Source organism: Geotrypetes seraphini, chromosome 3, assembly GCF_902459505.1.
Source record: "Geotrypetes seraphini chromosome 3, aGeoSer1.1, whole genome shotgun sequence".
Lineage (NCBI taxonomy): Eukaryota > Metazoa > Chordata > Amphibia > Gymnophiona > Dermophiidae > Geotrypetes > Geotrypetes seraphini.
In genome coordinates this window covers 225,532,273-225,551,906 of record NC_047086.1, presented here as the reverse complement: position 1 = coordinate 225,551,906, position 19,634 = coordinate 225,532,273, and the positions used below count along the sequence as shown (strand labels likewise).

General features: G+C 44.8%; 1 protein-coding gene across 2 annotated transcripts in view; it reads left to right on the top strand.

Moving 5' to 3' along the window:
• ERBB3 (erb-b2 receptor tyrosine kinase 3) overlaps positions 1-19,432 on the top strand; it is a 238,435-nt gene extending 219,003 nt beyond the window's left edge. For both annotated transcript variants that reach the window (XM_033936217.1, XM_033936216.1), the window contains exons 23-28: positions 256-402; positions 514-611; positions 3,694-3,873; positions 4,134-4,205; positions 14,597-14,864; positions 15,287-19,432. In XM_033936217.1, coding sequence (XP_033792108.1) covers positions 256-402; positions 514-611; positions 3,694-3,873; positions 4,134-4,205; positions 14,597-14,864; positions 15,287-15,927 — 1,406 coding nt within the window. In that variant the 3' untranslated portion in view covers positions 15,928-19,432. The remainder of the gene's footprint in view (positions 1-255; positions 403-513; positions 612-3,693; positions 3,874-4,133; positions 4,206-14,596; positions 14,865-15,286) is intronic.
• Positions 19,433-19,634: the final 202 nt, after the last annotated feature.

The following is a 19,634-nucleotide window of genomic DNA, read 5'->3' as shown; positions in this document are numbered from 1 at the left end:
CATTTACTAGCATGGCTCATGGAGTCTTCCCAGGAAGTTTGTTGTGGTTGTATTTGCTGTTCTGTTCAACAGGTTACCATCCTCATGCTTGTGTTACTGGAGCTGGCACAGAACTCTTGTTCTGTGCTAGTGAGGTTATCGCTGTTAACGCTACTGATTTCTCTTTGCTTTACCTGCCTGCATTGTGCTCTGCCAATGAGAAGGGGTGATGAAATACTTGCATTTTTCATACCAGCTGGGTCTCTCTCTCTTCAGGAGTAACGTTATGGGAGATGATGACTTTTGGTGTGGAACCATATGCCGGCATCCTTCTCTCAGAAATACCAGACCTGCTGGAGAAAGGGGAGCGCCTATCTCAGCCCCAAATCTGCACTATTGATGTGTACATGGTTATGGTGAAATGTGAGTCTCGATTCTGCTGATGCAATGGGTACCTGGCACAAAATAGCAGCATACTGGCACTGTGTGTTCTGCCAGGAGAAACTAACGGTGGGTTTCTTCTGCTCTTCACAGGCTGGATGATTGATGAGAACATTCGGCCGACATTTAAGGAGCTGGCAAATGAATTCACCCGCATGGCCCGGGATCCCTCACGCTACCTGGTAGTGAAGGTAAGTGCTTGGTACACTATTTGGGGGTGGAGAGAGAGGCAGAACATTGTATTATCCAAATTAAGATATCATATAATCCCCTCAGCATGGAGAGGGACTTGCTCTGTGTGCATTTGGTGGGAGGGGGGAGGGTTGAAAAAGAGGATATATGTGCCAAAGCTTGGTGAGGATCTACCAAGGGCTCCTAGAAGTGTTTATAAATTATCAGGTTAATATTTAAAAAAAAAAAAAAAAATGCCGGCTACTAAGGTACAACACAGGAGATGATGGATACAGATCTGCATATCTCGGGGGGAGGAGGGGTGGGAGGGCTAAAATGTTATAACAACTATACTCTGAGGATTGTTCTGCTGTTTTTGGAGGGGTTTTTCTCTTCTGTTTTTGATGAGTTTTGTCTGTGTGCATTGTACTGTTCACTTGTTGGTGTGGCTAATAAAGCTCTTTTTGTTTTTCAAACCAAAAAGTAAATGTTGGCCACTTTGGCTGAATTAAATCCAGAATGTGACTGGCGCGCCCCAGAGGGTCCTAGACAGATAAATTCATTAAACCTGTAGCCATTAATGTTATCAGGCCAGACTCCATAGTTCCTTGAACAAACTTCTTTAATATAAATATAAAACAAAGAAATAAATAAACTCACAGCTCAGTTGTTCTTTTTTTTTTTTATAATTCTTTATTCATTTTTATAACTTACATCAAGTGCATCAAAAAGTATCAACCATTTTGACTTAAATACATCACTTGAAATTCTACAATTCTTCATATTAAATAGAATTATCCCTTTCTCTCTCCTCCCTTCAACATCTCATAACGTTTATACCATATAATAAAGTCCCTCCTACCCCACCCCATTCTTTCAGTTGTACAAATCAGGGAAAATAATACTTATTCATTGCAATAATTTGTTAATGGCCCCCACACATCTTGAAATTTATTAAAATGTTCTTTCCATTTTATACCGATGAAAACAAAAACTGTGGATACAGATGTTCTGGAGATAATTTATTAAACACTGACATATAAAAAAAACCCATGAAAATTCAATTTAAAAAAGTACAATGATAAAAAATACTGTGATAAAAATCCAACCGGACCCTACACAGTCTGTGTTTTGGTGAACACGCCTTCCTCAGGGGTCCAATGGTTTGCAAGTTCAACCTCACATATAAAGAATTGGACTGTTTTCACTGTGGATCATTGGGTCTCCCCATTTTTTTTTGCTGTGCTTTCCATTTTATAAATATGACACACTGAATTCCACCAAAAATTGTAGTTTAATCTATTAATTAGTTTACTCAGCTCAGTTGTTCTCAAGGGATTTCTTCTACAGAATCTACACTCAGCCAGCACAAAGCCAGGAGTGTGTGTATCACAGACTCTCTGCACAGGATGACATTGTGCTCCAGACTTATTTAGGCTTAATCAACTAAATACAACATCAAATTTAAAGGTGAAGTCTAGTTGAAGAATGATGCCTTTCCTGTGACCATGTGCTAGCTAAGATGGAGACTGCTTTCTGATCACGAGAAACAAGCAGGCCCACAAGGGATACAGCAATTCATTCTGGGCAGTGGCGTAGTAAGGAGGGGCAGGGGCGCCATGTTGGTGGGGGTGCCAGCACCCTCCTCCTCTCCGCCCCCTTGCCTCTTCCCATTTCTCCCCTCCACGTACGCACCCCCTTCCCTTCCCCCATACCTCTGGTTGAAGTTGTTATTTGTGGCGGTCAACAACGTGCTCTTCGCGACCCTGTCGGCGCTTCTGTTGACGTCACTTCTGCGTGATAGGAAGTGACGTCAGAGGGAGAGCTGATGGGGTCGCGAGGAGCACGTTGTTGCCTGCCGCAAGCAACAATTTCAACTAGAGATACAGCAGGTGGTGTGTGCGCGGCATGTGGGATCGGGGAAAGAGCGGTAGGTGGAGATGAGGGCAGGGGAGGGTCACCACTGTCCCGGGCATCTCTCACCTTCGCTGTGCTACTGACTCTGGGAGCTTGGGTTAAAGAAACACTCACTGTGTACATAGGCAGTTGGCTTCCATGAATGTGGAGGCAGAACACAGATACTCCATGCCGTTATGCAAATAGCAGCTGGCACCGAATATTCAGGTGACCAGCAGTACCGAGACTCAGTGGCGTATGAGGGAGGTTGGTGCCTGGGGCGGTAGCGCCCAGAATCACCGTGCCGTGTGCCCCTGCTATTCCCCACCGCACCGTACACCTCCCCCTGTACCTTTGGAAATGTTCACCTGCGCAAGCAGCATCTTGCACCTGCTGCTTGTGCCAGCCTCGGCTCCCTTCAGACCGTTCTGGTCCCGCAACCAGGAAGTGACGTCAGAAGGGAGCCAAGGCTGGTGCAACATTTAAAGAGGTACTTGGGGGGGGGGCAAAGAGGAGGCGAGGTGCCAGTGCCTCTGCAAAGATGGTACCCAGAGCCGTCCGCCCCCATCCCCCATATTATGCCACTGCTGAGACTACCATCTGAATAACAAACTGGATAAGTTGGACAGCTTTTCTTCTAGTATTTATCCAGAGAGTGTTCTGGTCAATGGACTGAATATTGCCACTAACCAGATAATTCCTCACTCTAAGCACTACCCCCTGCCCTGCACAAGCACTGTCTGAGCAGAGCCTTGTGGTCTGTAAGGATATTTCTATAGTGCTGCTGCGTATTTGGGGGACAGGCTCCGACTAAGTCAGATATCCACTAAATAGTTGCCAGATAAATGGTTTGAATATTGATCTGTCTAAATTTCAGTGTTTGTTTTCCTGCTAATTAGGAATTCTTTGAGGGTTCAAATCAGCATTTCAGGTACATTTAGAGTGACATCAAGAATGTACATTTGTGTCATTTATGAGGGATTAGTGCAGAAAAAGCATAAAAACTTGAATGGGGGCTACAAGAGCAGTCAGGGGAGGATGAGAAGTGTTTTTCTGGTGTTGATTCCATAAAATTTGCCTTGGATGGTTTTTTTTTTTTTTTTTAGTGATTGTCAATTAAAACTGAAAATCTGAAGCTGTAGATACTAATGCCCCATGTCTGCTCATGGATCCTTTAACGTACTTCCATCTCTCAACTGTCTTTAGAGAAACAGCAGCTACATCAGCGGGCCCTTGCTAGGAGAACAGCCTGCTCTGGGTGAGAAGGAGCTGGAGGAGGAAGATACACTGGAACTGGAGTCTGAGGATGAGGATGAGGAGCTGAACTCGCCTTTGAATATCTCTCTGAGCCTCGTTGCTTCTCAGCAGAAAATCAGCTACTCCAGGGTGAGAGGAGAGAATGGGGAGTTAGGGGAGATGAGACTGAAGTATTGCATTCTTTTGAGATCCTGGGTTGGACGGTTATTTGTAGGCAGGAGTATGGCGTGGAAGATCTTTTCTTTCACCATGCTACTGGATGTGGTGAAACAAGGAAGGCGGCAGGGATGTGTATCGCATGCTTAAAGCAGGCCATAGAGATAAGGGAGGTGCAGATTCATGACTGAGTCCTGGAGATGAAGTTTTGACACTCTGTTTTCTGATTTCAGAGTCAGAGCCTGCAGAGTCCCTCCGGAGGATACATCCCGATGAACCAGACACCCCTCAGTGGGACTCGCCAGGTACCTCTGCTTATATAAACCGGAAGCATAATGCACATTTGACTAATCAACTGATAGGGTAAAAAGGAAATATTTCCACGTTCCATCCTAGTAAATTTCTAGCATTTCCTAGGATTACTGTGGAAGATGGTGTTAAGATTTGAGGAGGCTACCAGAATGCTGCAGGGTTTTCATCAAATGCCATGTAACTTAAAGACTTAAATATATAGATCCTAGAACAGAGGAGAGCCCAGGAGGACCTTGGAGGTATAAATACAATGAACAAAAAGAAAATATTTTTTGATGGAAAAGGGGCTCTAGAACAATTTTCAGCAAACTGACTAACATTTCAGCTACTTTTGTTCTCATGCAGCCTCATGTCCCAGTAACTCCTCCAGCCCTACCTTTACTTCTGTGATGGTCCAGTGGTTAAATGGGGATGGAGCGAAGCCCACTTACTCCTGATGATGATGCGACTTAAAAATTGTGGCTGCTACCTCCTAGAGGTAGACCTGTGGTACTAGAGCTAGTGGTCACCACTGGACCATCACAAATGTAAAGGGAGGCCTGGGAGTCCTACTGGGATGTGAGAGGGGGCTTCTATACTGTTTTATCAGACTGAAAAAACTTTGACTCTTTCAAAAGAGCCAATAGTAGCTCTTTGCTCTTGGTAATGGGAGGAGTCCACACAGTGTGCATGACAGCCTCCCCGTTGCTATGACATCAGAGACCTGTTTGCTGAATTTCTGCACTTATACAGATACAGTGAACACAGAGACAGATTTAGGGAACACAGGAATCCCCCTCCTCACTGCGCTTTGAAAGATGCATTGAACATGGGGAATCCCCCTCCTCACATTAGTATTTTTGGGACCTGGGTCCAGCCCTCAGAGAGGCAGTGGGAAGTATAAAATAATGAGACAACAGCCGGCATGGTTTGGAAAAGGGTATATTATATAGAAATAGGTTTCTTACAAATATAGAGCATAACCTGGTTACAAAGCAGCTCCAGTGTGTGTGTGTCTAAGGAAAAATGTGGTTGTCCTTCTGAAGATGTGTATTCTGGGTCTGAGGAAGGAGGTTTGTGTGTGAGAGAGCAGGAAGAGTATGTCTTATCTGGATGAATGATGTGTGTGTGTGTGTCTGAATTGGGTGGATGTATGAGTGAAGAGACAGAAGAGAGACCTAGGGGGTTGAATCCAGTCTCTTTTATAGACCTGAATTCCCTTTCTGTGTCATAATTTGGTTTTGAATGGCCCTCAGTTGACAATGAGGGTGTATGTATGTGTGAAGCAGAAAGAGAAAGAGAGAGACAGGGTTGAAGCCTGCCTTTTATAGTATTTTCCTGTATTTTTTCTGTGTCACAATTTGGTATTTGATTTAATGGCCTTCGATTGATAAGGAGGTGTGACTCTTTTGAAGACCTGGTTCATGAAGCCAGGTTGGCTGAATTCCTTTTTTATACTCAAGCACCTGTCTTTACCATATCTTTTGAAAATCCAGGGCCTGAAGGATATTCCCAAGCATTAGGCTTAAACCATGTAAAATAGGAGCCATTCAGTCTATCTACAGACATTCCCAAGGGTCAGATTGTTTAATATAATATCCCAGGAGCCTTTGCTGACCCTCTAGATATGCCAGCACAATGTAACGCTGAATATTAATGCTGACATTTAAACAAAATCCTTTATCCAGGTTCCCCTATTGTGGCCTTGCAAGTGGATAAGGCTTTAAGCCAGTTCATGTTGCAGGTAGCTTTTATAGATGTGATCCACTTCCTTCATGCAGGGCCTAAGAGCAAAACTGCAGTAAATGGGCAGTTACTGGCCAAGTGGATCATCAGAAGGGAATGCAACAGGGGGCCTGGTATTCCCACCCTTATTTATCTTATTCATCAAGCTCTTTCACTCAGTGAAGGCAATTTTATCCAAGATTTTTGTGTGTGTAAAGTTGGTTTATGAATGGAAAAGGCCTTTTTAAAATCTAGTCCCATAAGAGTCTTTTACATTTTAAACTTTTTTATGGTAACAATGAAAGCTTTTTTTTTTTACATACCATAAATATATATTCAACAAATAACAATACAGAGTACTCAAAACTGGGAATAAGTGAAACATACAGTCAGTGTGATTTTACCCAGAGTTACCCTCTTACTCCCCCCTGCTTTACTTTGAAGCTCTACCCCACTTAGCTGTGTAAGGGGTCTAGGAAAGGCCTTCTCTGAACTACATGACCATTTACACACACATCTGTACATGCTACAGATCTGCCAAGCGGGCTGACCCACTCAGCAGAAGATTTAGGGTCCACTTCCAAACCGCCCCCCCCTCTGCCCATTGTTCCATCCAGCTTCACCCATTGCTTTGCCCAGTCCCACCCATTGCTCCACCCTTGGCACAGCTGATTGGCGACAAAAGGCAAAAGAAGTGTCCTCCTTGTTCAGTGGCAGTCAAAAACGCCTTCATAAAACATTGTCTTCTGCTGCCACCAGATAGGGAGACTACTCAGCAAGAGATTGTGGCTGCTGGTGGGAGTGCTGAAAGTGGGAGATTTTGCAGGTCTGATACTAAGAAGATGGTGTATAATTAATTACATGTGCGTCACATGTAGCATTGGGGGACATAGTATTTTAAACAATACATGGGTTCACAGAGTATGTGCAAACAACCCAACTACAAAGCAGGTGAAAAGTTATACAATGGCATATGTGTGCTGTAAGGGCTGTTTCTGGGAACCTTTCTGGACACTTCATGTTGGCACCCTGTTATAAAATCATACAACCTTTGCATTTCTCAGGGCATTGCACAAGATGTCTTTGTACATGAATGATGTGTTACTGTGTTTAATGAGGACGGGCAGGTTACTGCTCCACTGCTCTGCCTCACTGCATGAGTACAGTGAAGTAGTGCCCTGGCTTCACATTCATTTTAGTAAGTTTTTAAATTATTACCTTTTTAGGCCTAGGTTTCAGATCCCTGACTACCTGTCCAGTATTAAAACTGGTGCGGGCTGGTTCTGTGTATTTGGGTATCAGTTGTCCCTAATTTATGGTTAATTTTGACCCACTGATTGATACATTTTAAGCAGGATTTGAATGACTGGACTGGAACTGGTGCTATCCTGAGCCATGAGAATTAATATCCTCAAACGGAATATTCTTTATTTATTCTAGGACAAGCAGGCAGCATATTCTTATATGTGGGTGACGTCATCCACAGATCCCGGTACGGACAGTGGTAAAGTGTACTGTCACTATAAAAAATGTTTCAAAGTCTCAAGACTGCCCATACCACGCATGCACCGGTGACTTCCTGCCTTCTCAGCTCAGTTTTCCGCAGAGCTGAGAAGCTGTGTTCTGTTATGTCCCTTCCGGATTCCATACGCTAGGGGGGGGAGTCATAATTGAAACAGAAAAACGTCTAAAAACTGGCCTAAATCGGCATTTGGATGATCTAAAAGACAAGTCGTCCAAGTGCCAATAATCGAACCGGGTTTTAGATGTATTTAAAAACGATCTAGGCCTTCACAGTGCTGCTGAACAACCAGAGCGAAAAGGGGCATGTCAGGAGGAGTGTCGAGGGTGGGATTTGGGCAGGACGTGGGCCATCCTAGATTTAATCATACTGCATTTATAACCAAACGTTTTACAACACTGCCAAGACGTAACTTGGACGTTTCAACTTAGGCCATCTAAAACCAGGTCTAAGTCCACAAAAGGTATCCAAAGTGACCAGATAAGCACTGCAGACACAAAGTACAGACCCCCACACACTGTCCCAGTGATCACTGACCCCCACTCCCACCCCCATAAAAAACGTAATAACAACTTTACATATCTGCCTCCAGAACATCAACACCTGGCAGCCTGGCATAGGAAAGCCTAGTAGAGCTGCTCAGAGGTGGCCTAAGTGGTCTTGGGAGTGGGTTAGTGAACCATGGAGAGGAGGACCCAGGCCCATAAGCCACTCTAATCACTGCATTAATGGTGAAACATGTGCACCCCTTAACCCCCCCAAACCCTTTTGTTCTGCCATATAAGTGGCACCTGCAGCCATAAGGGCTATTGGGTAGTATATAGGTGGGTCTAGTAGATTCTGGGGGTGTTTTTGGGGGGGCTCAACATGACCTATAAGGGAGCTGTAGTGAGAGGTTTATGTGGAACCCTTTTTGTGAAGTTCACAGCAGTGCCCTGTAAGGTAACCCAGTACTTTGGTGCCATGTCTGGGTGTCCAGTCCATCACTTTTCTGGCCCCTCCCGCGCCCACCCCTCAACCCAACATGCTCTCTCCCCATGCATCATCTTACCATCCCCTCCAGTGTATAGCACCTTTCCTTTCCCTCCCTTTCTGCTAAGTCCAGCAGAACCTCTTCTCCCTTCCTTTTACCTCTCCCCTGCCCAGGAGTACCCCTTCTCCCTTCCCTGCTCCCCCTGTCCAGCAGTATCCCTTCTCCCTGCCATGCTCCTCCTGTCCAGCAGTACCCCTTCTCCCTTACCTTTCCTGCTCCCCTGTCCAGCACTACCTCTTTCCCCTTACCTTCCCTGCACCCCCTGTCCAGCAGTACCCCTTCTCCCTTCCCTGCTCCCCCTGTCCAGCAGTACCCCTTCTCCCTTCCCTCCCTCCATGTACTTCTAGACCAGGGCCCCCCTTTCCCGAAGGCCTGCCCCCCCAAAGGCCTTCATGTTCTCCCCCCTTCTATGCAGGTCCTCCGGCTTCCCCCGGGCCCCCTGCTCTTACCACAGCCTGCAGAGAGGATCGCCGATGCTCTATGCGATCCTTGCAGGCTGCCACCATCTTCAGAAGCATGTTCCCTCTGACGCAATCCTGCCCCTGACATCAGAGGAGGAGTGGGACTACGTCAGAGGGAACGTACTTCTGAGGACAACAGCAGCCTGCAAGGATCGCGAAGAGCACCGACGATCCTCTCTGCAGGCTGCGGTAAGAACGGGAGGCTGGGGGAAGCCGGAGGATGCAGCAAAGAACGCCAAAGCACAGAACAAGGTAAAACCCGGCTGGGTTTTAAAAGGAGGACATGTCCGGGGAAATCCGGACATCTGGTAACCCTATGCATACTGCCTTTTTGTAGTTTTACAACCACATGCAAAGCAGTTTACATATAGATACTTCAAGCATTTTCCCTGTCTGACCCAGTGGGCTCACAATCTATCTAAGGTACCTGGGGCAGTGGAGGATTAAGTGACTTGCCCAGGGTCACAAGGAGCAGCACAGGGTTTGAACCCACAACCTCGGAGAGCTGAGGCTGTAGCTCTAACCACTGCACCACACTCTCCACACTCTGCTCTAACCATTAGGCTACTTTTCCATGATTCCATCTTATCTTCGATTGGCTGTTTGGAAATTCAGTTTGTCTTCGTTTTTTTAAATGAGTACAATAATTTTATTGGTGAAATTGGTATCTTGACATTCTGTGCCTCCTTTAGTGAGTTATCAGGGTTGTTTTATTTAAGTCACCCCTAGTCTCTTGTATATTTTTCATTACAATACAGCTGATGGATGCATATATAGATTTGATTAAATCCTAGGTTTCTCTCTGTGATAGAATATGTGCAGATTATAGAATAAAGCGGGGTCATCTTAAGTACACTTTAAGAGAGGCCTAGCTTTAGACTTCGTAGCCAGGAGGGTATAATTCAGCCAAGGAGAAGTAAAAACCCAGAGCAGAAAAATGCTAGAGAAGACCAGAACAGGAATGAACAGACCTTCAGGGTAGGCCTTCATGAGTTATGTACAATGAACTAGAACAGGGGGTGCCCAAAACGTCGATCGCGATCTACTGGTAGATCGCTGAGCCAGTGTTCTCCCTAGCATCTTTAGCATCTTTTAGCCGGGTGCTCTGCACAGCTAATTTAGGTAAGTGCCCGGCTGTCTTGCTCAGATGACACGCTTCCACCTCAGCGTCTTCCATTCTTCCCTCTGGACATACCACAGTTGAAAGTTAATTACGGCAGCCTGCAAAGCCGTTGGCCTCTGTAGCACGATCCCTCTGCCATGGTCCCGCCCCTTACGTTAGAAGAGGTGCGGGACCGTAGCAGAGAGAACGTGCTACAGTGGCCGACGGCAGCCTGCTACGTTTGCTCTGAAGGCTGCCGTAATTAACTTTCAACTATGGTAGGCCCAGAGGGAAGAACGGAGACGAGGACAGTTGCAATCAAGAGGTCTGAGATCCTGACAGTCACTGTATGCAGGAAGCAGTGGAGGTAATGCTGTGCCCATTGCGAGGGCCCTGGTGGGATAGAGGTTGTCTTAGAGACGCTGGATTGGGGGGGATGACAAAAGGACCTTAAGGAGGGGAGGGGGAAAGCATCCTTGAACCAAAAGCCTTGAACCAAAAGGGAGGGGGAAGACAGAGCAGATCCTGGACTACTAGAGGGGTTAGAGAGGGGAAACACCCCGAACCGAGGAAAGAGAGATGCCAGGCCCTGGGGAAGGGGAAGACAGAGTGAGTGAGACAAAGAGCTGGACCAAAGGTGGGAGGACTCAAAATGTTAGCAGAAGGAAGACAGAGAGAAGGAGAAACCTGAAACAAAGGGGAGGCAGAAGAGAGGGGGGCAGATGTTGGACTATGGAAGGTGCAGACAGAGGGGGAGAGACCCTGAGGAAGAACAGAGAGATGCACGATCATAACAGAGGAGGGAGAGAGAGGGAGACATGTTGCCAATAGGGGTGGAGGAGAGAGGAAGAAAAGTTGGACTCCTGGAGGGACAGAGGGAGATGTTGGTTGGGGAACGGAACAAGGTCTGGAGGACAGAAGAGGTGCACTACAGTATATATAATAAATAAATATGGGGGGGGTCTTTTACTAAGGTGCCCTAGCCGATTTAGCACGTGCTAAATGCTAATGCGTCTATAGAATATAATGGGCTCATTAGCACTTAGTGCGTGCTAAATCGGCTAGCGCACCTTAGTAAAAGAGGGGGTATATGCTTAGTATTTTTATTGTTGGTAGATCAATTTGACTTGGTCATTTTAAAAGTAGCTCGCAAGCCTAAAAAGTGTGGGCACCCCTGAACTAGAAGATTGACCAAGGTAGGAAAGTTCTGCGCTGAACATTGTGAAATGCTGACCTTGTGGTTTGACAGAAACCAGGCATTTCATTGTGTGTTAAGTGCTCACCTTTAAGTGATATTCCTTTCGTAAACTGTGACTAACTGTAGCCTGACAGGAACCACTCCCTTTGTAATGGACTGAGTTACCAGAGGATTATTCTTACTCCTGAGTGAACAGGTCTGGGTGGATACTTGATGCACAATCCAATAAAAGATTTTTGTCCTACTTTACTCTGTTACAGTCGGCCTCATTATATGGTTGCCCCTGACTAGGGGGCATGCAATGAAGCAAGTAAGAGAAGTTTCAAAACAAACTGGGGAAAAATATTTCTTCCCTCAACATGTAATTAAACTCTGGAATTCATTGCCAGGGTGTCAGGTCAAAATCGCGCCGGGACAAAGGCGCGCGCAAACAATTGAGTGCAGCGCGGAGGCGCACGCCGCTGAAAATTACTGTTTTTAGGGCTCCGATGGAGGGGCGTGGGGGGGAACCCCCCCACTTTACTTAATAGAGATCATGCCGCGTTGTGGGGGTGTTTTGGGGTGTTGTAACCCCCCACATTTTACTGAAAACTTCACTTTTTCCCTGTTTTTAGGGAAAAAGTTAAGTTTACAGTAAAATGTGGGGGGTTACAACCCCCCAAACCCCCCACAACGCCAGCGCGATCTCTATTAAGTAAAATGGGGGGGCTCCCCAACAAAAACCCCCGTCGGAGCCCCTAAAAACAGTAATTTTCTTCGGCGCGCGCCTCTGTCTTGCGCTCAGTTGTCGGCGCGTGCCTTTATCTTTCGCGGTGTTGTCTATGAACCCATTGCCAGAGAACATGGTGAAAACAGTTAGTTTTGCAGGGTTTAAAAAAAAAGGTTTGGATAACTCCCTAAAAGAAAAGTCCATATCAGACTCAAGAAATGGGCATCGACATGGCAGATGAGGTTCAACGTAGATAAATGTAAAGTGATGCATGTCGGTAACAAAAATCTCATGCACGAATACAGGATGTCTGGGGCGGTACTTCGAGAGACCTCCCAGGAAAGACTTGGGAGTTCTGATCGACAAGTCGATGAAGCCGTCTGCGCAATGTGCGGCCACGGTGAAAAGGGCAAATAGAATGCTAGGAATAATAAAGAAGGGGAATCACGAACAGATCGGAGAAGGTTATTATGCCGCTGTACCAGGACATGGTACGCCCTCACCTGGAGTACTGCATCCAGCACTGGTCGTTGTACATGAAGAAGGACACAGTACTACTCGAAAGGGTCCAGAGAAGAGTGACCAAAATGGTTAAAGGGCTGGAGGAGTTGCTGTACAGTGAGAGATTGGAGAAACTGGGCCTCTTCTCCCTCTTCTCCCTCTTCTCCCTCGAACAGAGGAGATTGAGAGGGGACATGATTGAAACATTCAAGGTACTAAAGGGAATAGACTTAGTAGATAAGGACAGGTTGTTCACCCTCTCCAAGGTAGGGAGAACGAGAGGGCACTCTCTAAAGTTGAAAGGGGAAAGATTCCGTACGAGCATAAGGAAGTTCTTCACCCAGAGAGTGGTAGAAACCTGGAACGCTCTTCCGGAGTCTGTTATAGGGGAAAACACCCTTCAGGGATTCAAGACGAAGTTAGACAAGTTCCTGCTGAACCGGAACGTACGCAGGTAGGGCCAGTCTCAGTTAGGGCGCTGGTCTTTGACCAGAGGGCCGCCACGTGAGTGGACTGCTGAGCACGATGGACCACTGGTCTGACCCAGCAGCGACAATTCTTATGTTCTTATGGCATCCAGTACAATGCAATACAATTTTTATTTATATACTGCCAATACCTCCATGAAGTTCACAGTAGTTTATATAAATAATTAAGAAGGTATAAGTGCCTTAGAGGGAAATGCATTTAGGGGCCTTGCTGTTCAAAGCCTTGCTAATTAATGTCAGAATCTTAAATTCTACCTGTCATATAATCACAGGCAGTGCAATGTATACAAGAATAGCATAACATAGTCAAATTTACTTACTCCAGTTAAAACCTTAGTTGTTACATTTTGAGCTCACTATAATGCCTGAATTACAGAATTTGAGACCCATATAATGGCCATTATAGTGATCCAAGTATGAAACAAGGGACTGCATCAAGGTTCTACAATTGTCTGGCTCTAGCAAATGGTTTAAAAGTGTCTTTTGCAACTTTAATCTGGGACTTTAAACAAGGGTCCACCATAGTACCCAAACACCATATTTTCTGGAAATGGCTAGAGGGTAAAAATGGCTCCGTAGCTTGGCTAATCCTTCTTGGGCATGTATATTACTGTATTTGAGCACTTTATGTAATACCTTATCAAAGGGATGGGCAACCTTGGTCCTTGAAGGCCGCAGCTCATTGGATTTTCAGGATTTCCCCATGAATCTGTAGTGAATATGTATGAGATCTATTTGCCTGTACTACCTCCATTGTATGCAAATAGATCTTGTGCATATTCATTGAGGAATCTCTGAAAACCCGACTGGGTTGCAGTCCTTGAGGACTTTTCTGTGCTTATATGTCTTGAGATATTCATTGTTATAGGGATGTGCATTGATTTTTGGTAAGCACTGGTTACACTTTCCAGCTGCTATAACTTCTCTTGGGTGTGTGTTAGATCATGGATGAGATGTTCAGATTTGGTTTCCTTATAGCAGGTGTTCTCAGCCCAGGACACATCCAGTCAGTCAGGTTTTCAGAATCCCCACTGTGAATATGCATGAGAGAAATTTGCATGTACTACCTCTATTGAATGCAAACTTACGTATCTCTTGCATAGTTAGTTACAGTTATTTTATTTGATATACTGCCATTTTTAACAAAAAGTCAAATCAAAGCAGTGGGCATCCTGAAAAGCTGACTGTCTGTGTTCTGAGGACTGTACTGCAAACATCTCATGCATAGTCAATGTGGACATCTTGAAAACCTGGTGTGTTCCGAGGACTGGATTGAGAACCTCTGCTTTATAGAAATGTAGAAAATGCCTAGTCTAGATTGTACTATTTTGGACCACTAAATTAGGCTTGGCTTTGAATTTAAATACTCTCCATATATTTCACAAGAATATTTAATTTGTGCCCTCCTTGATTTCAGACAGATATAATGACTTCTTTCTCTGTTGAGGGTTGCCCTACAACAGGAGTGAGCAACCTCAGTCCTCAAGGGCTGCAACCAAGTTGGGTTTTTCAGGATTTCCCCAATGAATATGCATGAGATCTGTTTGCATACACTGCCTCCATTGTACATTGAACATATGACATTTGATTGATTTATTTTTTGCTAAAAAGATATGACAAAGCTTCCCTAACACATATTCACTGCATCCTTTCCTGTCCTCTCTAGAGCATCCTCCACAGCTTGGATCTAGGCTCACGGCAGACACTACGCACTCGGAAGGAGTCCATGGGACGTACGCTTTCTGAATCTTCAGAAGGATGTGGCACAGCCTCGGATAATGATTTTTCATCCTGTGGGAGCCTTAGCCGAAGTCACCGTTCACGGCAAGACAGTGCTTACCTATCTCAGCGAGAGAGCCTGCTTGCTGGCACCAGCATGCCCGAGACAGAGGAGGATGCCAATGGCTACGTAATGCCAGACCGTAACAGGAAAGGTGAGAGAAAGGCGGCTGAAGCAGTTTGTTGGCTTATTCTGAAGTGTGGTGCACATGGGCGCTGTTATGTAGCTTGTGCTGCCGGATGTTACTACTTATGTATTCCTGAAACGATCCATGTTGGCAAAATGCTAACGCAGTGCATCACAATAGCCATCTTTTATATCACGGGTGACATCATGGCTGTGCTATATGCCATTGTAAAATACTTTAATTTATGATTGGGAGGGAAAATGCTTGAGTACCTGATTGTAAATCGCTTGGATAACTTTGATAGGCGGTATAAAAATACCTAAAATTAATAAAATTAGTACATAAAAAAATGTCAATTTTGGAGAGCCCTGATTCCCTGTTGCATTGATCTATCCTGCTCCCTTTCATTGCCTGTCTCTTTAACTTAATTTGCTTTCTTTGTTTCACAGATCAAACCAAAGCAGGTAGTATCACATCCAAGATTGGGACGCTGCCCTGTAGAAGGGATGTACAGCAGAAGAGCCTTGTAAAGGAGGGAGAGAAGGAAGAGGAGGAATATGAATACATGAACAAACAGCCAAGGGCTATGAAGGATTGGGACAGGACTGTGCCACAGCCTGCACTTGTGGAGTATGAGTACATGGATATCCGGCTTGACCGCAGCGCCTCCTTTGGCAGCACGTACAGTGCCCAGCCCCTTAGCGCTGTGCAGCAAGGAGACAAAGATGAGGAGACGGGGAAGGACGAAGACTATCAGTACATGAATAAACCAAACATGCTCAGCAGATCCCTAAAGAGTCTCCACAGCCTGAGGAGCCAGACAGCATCTCTGGAGGTACAGCCCGAAGACTACACCTATATGAATGGTACAAGGGGCTCCAGTGGAACCATGGGACATGGACACAGTTATGAGGACATGGACACAGTTCTATCCCCCCAGGTGCTTCCCAAGGACCTGCAGTTCAGGGAGGTGCCTCAGAATGGGTATCTGAAGCCCCTCCGGACTCTGGAGGCCACAGATTGTGCTTTTGACAACCCAGATTATTGGCACAGCCGGCTCTTCGCCAAAACAGAAGTACCAAAAACATGAAACCACAGGACAGGAATCTAGCACGTCAGTTTGTCCCTGTTGCCAGTGGGTGGGCTGAAGCCTCCACAGTCCACACTCTAGTTGCTGATACTTTGTTGGGCAAAGTAGTGGTCAGGCCATGGCCCTAGTGGCTTACCCCATTCCACTACCAGTGGGCTAAAGCCACCTCTTTTATGCCAACATTGCCCTCTAACATCTTGTCCTGCTTAGGTGCATGGCACTGGGTAGGAAGCCACTTCATAGAAATGTAACCACATTCTTATTAAGGTAAAAATGTTAATTTGTACACTAAATGGGATCCCCAGTGATGCATTACTTCTTCAGCTCTATTAATACAGATGGTTGTTATCTGGCTCCTATGAGATCCCTTCTGATAGTGCTCTGAGCCTCAAATGGCTAGTGTGTCCACTGTGGTGTGAGCCCTGGGCAACACTTGTTTATGATTTAGATTTAGATTTAATTACTCATCTTTTCCATATCTGAGTTCAAGGTGAGTAATACTGTTGGGTACATTTACAAGCCCTTCCCAAGAGGGCATATAATATAAGTTGCTTGCTCAGGGTCACAAGGAGCATCACCGGATCAGGAAACACCTTTGCCAATCAGAATCTTTCATACAAGAGTGAAGGTGTCTGATTAGCTGTTGGATGAATGGAAGTCATATAACAGGCTGAGAGAACTCTGGCCTAGATTGGATGAAATATGGCATCCTTGGCAAAGGTAACTAAGTGGGATGAAGTTAAAAGTCATGACTCCTGTGGATGAGAGTAAAATGGGAAGGCAGAGTGACATGTAATTTTTGTGACTTCTTTGAAAAGGGCTGGGACCAGAACAACAAAATTTCTCTAGAGGATATGAAGGACTAAATCCCAATAATACAATTTAGTGGCAATATTGCAGGGTCCCTGCAAAAATATAATAAATCCAGATAATAAGGCCCATTGATCATCCTACGCCTGGAGGAAAGGGGAATAACCTGTTAGTTCCAGCTCTGCTGGAAAAAGGCCAAAAGTGCCAGGAGATTCCAGTGGGTGTCAGAAAGGGAATGCATCACATCTGGTATGGGGCCCCCTTTGAGGAAGTTCTGTACCTTGGTCCCAGTGAAGGCAATGGTAAATTCATAGGTGCCAGCTCTGTGGAGGCTGAGCGCCCCTATTACTGAGCAAACTTCTTCCCCATTGTTCAGGAAGGGGTCATTTCTGTTAAGTTTAACACCCACAACTGTTGTGAAAAGCTGGCTGCTATGACTGGATATCTAGGCAGAGGTTGGGTGCTCAGGAGGTAGAGATGACACCTATGAGGGTCAATATATAAAGTGAAACTCTTCTGAATTATCAACTGAATTTGAAAGAAGAGCAGTGATAACAGCAGTTTCTTACATATGGATGACCTCATATGTACCTCTCTAGTTTTATTGATCCAAAGCAGAAAGTAGCATAGAAAACCCTGTTAAGAGGGTTAAGAAGGAGAAAGAGGTTTAATCCTCAGTTGTACCATGTCAAAATCAGGGAAAATGTGTTGGTTTTACGAATTGGAGGCAGCATGTCCACACAAAGGAATTGAAATGATAGAGGCATCCTACTGCAGAAATGGACATGTGCCAGTGTACAGGAAGGAAAAGCTGCAGGTGCTGAGCCAGCCCTTGGTTGGAACGAGTTCAGTCCGCATGAATGCTGAGCTCTAGTTCCATTTGCCTCTGGAGTCTTGCTTTCTCTGTTCCCTAGTGCCACTGGGGAAACTGCAACCAGAAAAGAAACCTGGCTTCAGGAAGGGATTTAATGAAGGGAACATTTGTCTTGAAACATACTTTGAGCTGTTAGTGTGCACTGAACTTTCTGTTGTAACTCAGCCTGCAAATTATGAACAAAAATGGACGTATTCCTTGATTTTCTTTTTGTATATTCCTGAGATGAAGCACCATGAAACTCCTTGAGCTAACTTATCTTTTATTTCTGGAAGATGTCCTTTTTTGCTTAATTATTTTCCCCTCCCTTTCTGGAAGGTGGGTATTTTTTTTTTTTAAATATTTTCTACAAGCTCATGAAATGTTTATATGTAATTGTATTTGTTACTTTGAACCTATTTCGTATACATATATTATTTTCTATAAAGTCAACCAGATGGCATAGTTTTTTATTTTTAATATTCTTTTTTTTTTCATGAGATTGTCATACGTCATATGAAGTGCAGTCAGAAAGTCGTGTTTGTCACACACATTGTTAACCAGGTCCCCTGACGCCAGTGCTGCCCACTGCCAGGAGCACTGGACCCTTTTTGGCACTTGGTCCAGTTTAAAGTTTCTTGGGTTGAAAAAAAGGCATTTATACAGAGTTTAGGCACTTAGGCAATGAGTGCAAAATCAATCTAACCAGAATGACTAGGGAAGAGTCTATGTTTACTATTTATAAAATGTTCTGAACTTTAAGCCTGATTTGTACTCTTAAAAGGGAAGAGCTACTGTATGATGTAGTTCTACTGGTACTGGAGGGGAAATCTGACTCTGTAACCGCTCTAGAGCAGTTGTTCTGAATCTAATCCCCAGCCAGTCAGGTGTTCAGGATATGCACAATGAATATGCATGAGAGAGATTTGCATACTAAGATAAGGAAACTGTGTATGCAGATTTATCTGATGCATCTGTATTGTGGATATCCTGAATACCTGACTGGCTGGGTGCACCCTCGGGACTGGGTTAAGAATAGTGGCATAGCCATGGGTGGGCCTTGACCAATGCAAAATTCTGGCACCTTTTTTATGGCTGGCAGGGATCACCAAGCCTTGCCAGCTGGAAGAGGTCCTCTGGCAGCCAGAACAAGTTATTTCCCTACTTGCTGCAGCCAGCGGCACTGTCGTGTTGCTGCTGCACTGTCATACTGCCCTCCCAAGGCATGCTCAAATTTTGCACATACACAAAAAACTAGATCAGTAGGTCCCAAACCTGTTCTTGGGACACAGCCAGTCAGATTTTCAGGATATGCACAATGAACATTCATGTGCATAAGCTACCTCCATGGTATGCAAATCTCATGCATATTTGTTGTGGATAACCTGAAAACCTGGCTGGCTAGGACGACCCTTCTACTAGCCCACAGCCTAAAAAGGAGAAGAGAATAAGTATATGGGGCAGAAAGATAACCAGTAATGACTGAACCTGGGATCGAGAAGGCCTATTGTGCATTGGTACAGGTTTATAATAACCAGATATTTATTCAACTGCTGAAATACTGGTCCGTTGTGCTGAGTTAAAGCCCCAGGTCCTGGTGGTGTAATATTTTCAGTCTGTAAACAGAATGAAAATTTCAGGCCTTGGAGCAATTAAGATGATATGAAATATTGTGTAAGTTACCCCTGCCTTGTTTTATAAAGTTGTATCCTAAATAATGTGCTTTCATATCACACTGAAGGAACTTTTTTTTTATATATGTGTAAATTTAAAAAATATACATATCATTCTTCTGAGTATCTTTTGTGTTATGGATCCAAAATAAAGGTGCCTTGCCTGTAACTTGAGACAGAGAAAATGATTGCTGGAGCATTGAAACTCCAGTTGCCCGAAGTGAATGAATTTTCATATCTGGAGCTCAGAGTTGGAAGGGAATTCATCTCAGGTCTAGATTTAGCCATGGGCAACGTCTTAGGGTGCTAAAAGTTGAAGGTGCCAACAGAGAATGACATGGGGACAAATTTTTCCCCATCCCTGCAGGAAC